General features: G+C 27.5%; 1 protein-coding gene across 1 annotated transcript in view; it reads right to left on the reverse strand.

The window, feature by feature from the left end:
• The window catches only part of LOC126897942 (short transient receptor potential channel 4-like), a 31,073-nt gene extending 27,403 nt beyond the window's left edge, over positions 1-3,670 (reverse strand). The window contains exons 1-2 of the mRNA XM_050671890.1: positions 3,570-3,670; positions 151-385 (exon numbers count right to left, since the gene is read on the reverse strand). Of these exons, the coding sequence (XP_050527847.1) occupies positions 151-385; positions 3,570-3,584 (250 nt within the window). The 5' untranslated portion in view covers positions 3,585-3,670. The remainder of the gene's footprint in view (positions 1-150; positions 386-3,569) is intronic.
• Positions 3,671-4,369: the final 699 nt, after the last annotated feature.

Raw genomic sequence — 4,369 nt, forward strand, 5'->3', positions numbered from 1 at the left:
AAATATTGTGTTCGCAAAAATTAAAGATTTCATGAATACGACAACAAAAAAAAATTAAATTTGTCAAAACTATAGAGTAAATAGTTCCCCTATTTACTTTATTTCCCCAGTAATTCTTAAAAAATTACACTATGTTAATATTTATTTTACTTTCATAGCTTAAAAATAAATCCACTAATGGATAACAATCATTTTTTATTGCCAAGTGTAATGGAGTTATTCCTTGGTAATTCTTCTTATTTAAATCTATTTGGTTACTTTCAAGAAATAATTTAACAGCTGGCACATTACAGCGATCCACTATGTTAAAAAACTCATTTTCTTTATTAGATAATTCTTCCATTATCAAATCCCGACGGCTAGTCATTCTTAATTTAGATTTTTTCTAAAAAATATTAAATCAATTGATTTAAGTTATTTGGTGGCTTACTTCCATAACATCTGTGATAGTCTAAATTAATATTAATACAAGATAAAAGAAATGACAAATCTAATAACTTTAAACACAATGATCATTTTGATGAAAGATTATTTTTATATAATTATTACCAACTTAGACTACGTTCAAAGTATAAAAATATTACCCCTATTCTCACCATTTTAAATATTCAAATACTTATATTTTATAAAATTATAATTCAAAACCCAGCACAGGGGGTCGCGGCACAGTGGTGACGTGGCATAGTTGGATCAAGTATAATGATATCTGACAGTGATTAAAATCACTATCAAAAATAAACGATTCGATGCAAATCTTTAGATAGTGTTTAATTTAAAAAAAATTGGTGTTTTATTCCAAAAGCTACTTGATCTGGTGGNTCATATATTCATTTTTGAAAATGTTACGGCAGTTTTTAGTAAAAAAAATTGAAAAAATTTGGAAAATTAGCGATTTCTAAATTTGTAATTTTTTGGAGGTTTCCCCCATTTACGGGAAACGAGGGAAATTTTTTCAATTTTAATGGGTAATGTCTTCGACTAGATACGATTTGTGATCTTTTGACGTATCGTTGAAAGAAATCCGTTCGGTGAGAGCTGAGAAAAAGTGGTAACAGACACAAAAAAAAAAAAAAAACACATCATAGTAAAACCAATACCTTCTCAGCTTCGCATCGAAGCTAAAATTGGTTATCGTAGATGACTCTATAGTCTCCCGGTATAAAGTCATTCAATCTCATTCTATTTATCTTTAAAATATCTATTTTGAGTAGTTTCATCTCAACTTTACGATTTTTTAGTTTTCCAGTTTGTTATAGGTCCTAACATACTTCCAGAATTTCACTATATGACAACTTGAGGACATTACCTTATTTTGCCTCTTTTATATAATAATAAAATTTTAATAGGATTAGTGTATTTAAAAAAAATTGAAAATGCCATATTTTAGAGTAACGTAAGTTTGAAACAGTTTTTAAAATTTTTGGCACTAATAAGTTTAAATAAATTTAAATAAATTTTTTTTTCTTCTTCTTCTTCCTCGCCATTTTAAATCCTATACATGCTTTGCGATTGATTTATTCTAATTTAAATAGTAGAAGAAATTAATTTAATTTAATTTAATTATTAAAATAATTTAATTAAAAAGATAAACAATTTTTAATTTCAATTAGTTCAGAATAAAATTAATATATGTTAATTTTTTTAAGTACTAGATTTATTTGGAAATTATAGAATATTCTAATTTAAACTTCTTTTCCTTCTTTCTCGCCTTGATCCCAACCACTTGGTGTCGGCCACCCTTATCCTAAATTTCTACTTGACACGATCTCCCACATCATTTACGCTCACATCAGCTGTCCTCAAATCGCATTCAATAGCATCCCTCCATCTCTTTTTTGGTCTTCCTCTATCTCTTCTTCCTTCAACATTCATTTCTATAACTGTTCTTACAGCTTCCGATTCTTCTCTCCTCATAACATGACTAAACAATCTAAGTCTATTTTCTGTCATCTTATCCACGATTGACGCAACACCTTTACTTCCTCTTATATGCTTGTTCCTTATCCTATCTTCTCTAGTCACTCCACTCATACAACTAAGCATTCTCATCTCTGCTACACTTATTCTCTGCTCTACTTTCTTATCAACCGCCCAACACTATGAACCATACATCATAGCTGGCCTCACAATTTCATACTGAATTTAAAAACTATAATTAGTATTTATTCATATATTATATTTTAAAATCAAAGAACTACTAATCAGGATATAATTAAANACCCCTTGCATCACCTCATCCATCTCTCTCTAAAACACTTCCTCGTCTATTTCATCACATCCTACTTGTGATGCATAGGCACATATTACATTCAACACTTTTCTTCGAATATCAATTTTACGACTATAACTCTGTCACTTTTCCTAGCTACTTCTACTACTTTACTTTTCATCTCCTCATCCATTATTATCCCTACACCATTCTTTGTACTAGACTTACAATAAATAATAGAGTATATTATTTTATGACCCTCATCTATTTCCCTTGATTTCTCTCCTTTCCACTTAGTTTCCTGCACACAACAAATGTTAACTTTTCTCATCTTCAGTCCAGCCTAGAGTTAAGTGGTAATGTTCATACACCGTTGACACTACAAGCGTTGGGTAGACCTGTACACATGACTGGTGAAATAGCTACCACACAAGTTGTCCGGCTGGTATCAAACACTTTATTCCTTAGGCCTTCTCCGTTTTTAACTGCTTTCTGCTGTCCCCGCGTACATCCGAAATGGGACAAACCGTCTAAGTTTTGTTCAGGATTTTTTTGACAAAGATTTTTACGTCGGCTTACGACCTGACACAATCTCATTATTCGCCTTTTACGACTGGCACAGAGGCCGTGGAAGTATTTTTAGCCCCTATCTACTTGAAAAAAATTAATTTTATATATACTAAATTAACAAAATTGGTCTATTAAAAACTGAGGATATTCATCGACAAACAAAAATTAACGCAGATCGTAGTAAAATTAATACCTTCAAATAATAGAGTTAATTGTAATGTTATATTGACTCTTTGGAATAATTTGTGAAACAAAAAAAATGTACAGATACTCATTTATCAAAAACTGACGGTTAATTAATTATGATAAATGTATATTAATAATTTTGATAAAACACTGTAATGGTAAAAAAAAAACCTAATATCTTTATCTTTAAAAATTTGATTTTTAAATGACATTTATTATACTTATATATTTATTAATGACCAAAAATGAATCCTGATTAGACAACTTTTTAGAGTAAAAATATAAGAAGGGTATTTCTAATTCACCTTTACTTAAAAAAAATTGTTGTATAGTAATAAACAGCTATGATTTATATCTAAAAGCTGATATTTATTTAAAAAATGAGAGTTTTTTTGTTCGTTTATCATAAGTGCAAAAGAATGTTTTCTATCATGTAACAAAAAATTGCAATTAAATATTACAAGAAGGTTTAATAATAATTGATAAAATTAGCAAATAATCTTTTTTAGAATTACTTCAGATAAATAAATTATTATCAGGATTTTTAAAGAATTTTCAATGTATGCTAAAACTACCAAGTGAGTATTTATAGTAAATAAATTACCTTTTTATATCTCATGATTATATTTCTTGAGTCTCAAAATTAAATAATTGTTTTATTATATAACTGAATTTTTTTTTCATATGTAAATAGAGATGTATTTATCCAATTATAATAAAATTAAAATAAACTAATATAAAACCACAGAAACAAATTATCCCATCTTAATTTTAAATAAATCTACCAAATGGATTTTAATATTAAGACATATTATAATAAAATCTTCTCGACTAAATAAAAGTTATTTTTTTTCTTAATGAAAGATACATTAAGATAGGAAATTATTTAAGATATGCGGTCATATCACAACATATCTTATAAGATTTGTAAATGAAATGAAAATGTTTACATATTATGTTTTAAATGGAATAGGTTATGTAATTGTTTACGTACCATAAAAACGGTAGGCTATTTTTGAATCGTCCGTTTGACGAACGTTTACGATGTTCGAATGGCTTCTTTTGTTTTATTAGGTATAGGGTCAAAATTCTATATTTCCACGAACGTATACGTATACAGTCTTCTATGTATTGTTCGATGAACGTTTATGTTTCACGATAGTTTTCAATTTATTATAATAATAAGAATAAATATTTTGAATTTTAAATTTGTTGTTTGCATGTCATATTATATTGATAATAGCAATATTATTAACTGTGGTATATGATTAATTAGATTGATAAGATAAGAGTTAACCAAAAAATGTAACTATGTTGTAGTTTAGTAATTGGAGCCATACAGAGAATATTGTGTTTGTTTAATATAGTAAAATGTCTTGTAATTAAATAAAAATTATTGATTTA

Source organism: Daktulosphaira vitifoliae, unplaced genomic scaffold (genome assembly GCF_025091365.1).
Source record: "Daktulosphaira vitifoliae isolate Bord-2020 unplaced genomic scaffold, ASM2509136v1 Scaffold_2, whole genome shotgun sequence".
Taxonomy (NCBI): domain Eukaryota; kingdom Metazoa; phylum Arthropoda; class Insecta; order Hemiptera; family Phylloxeridae; genus Daktulosphaira; species Daktulosphaira vitifoliae.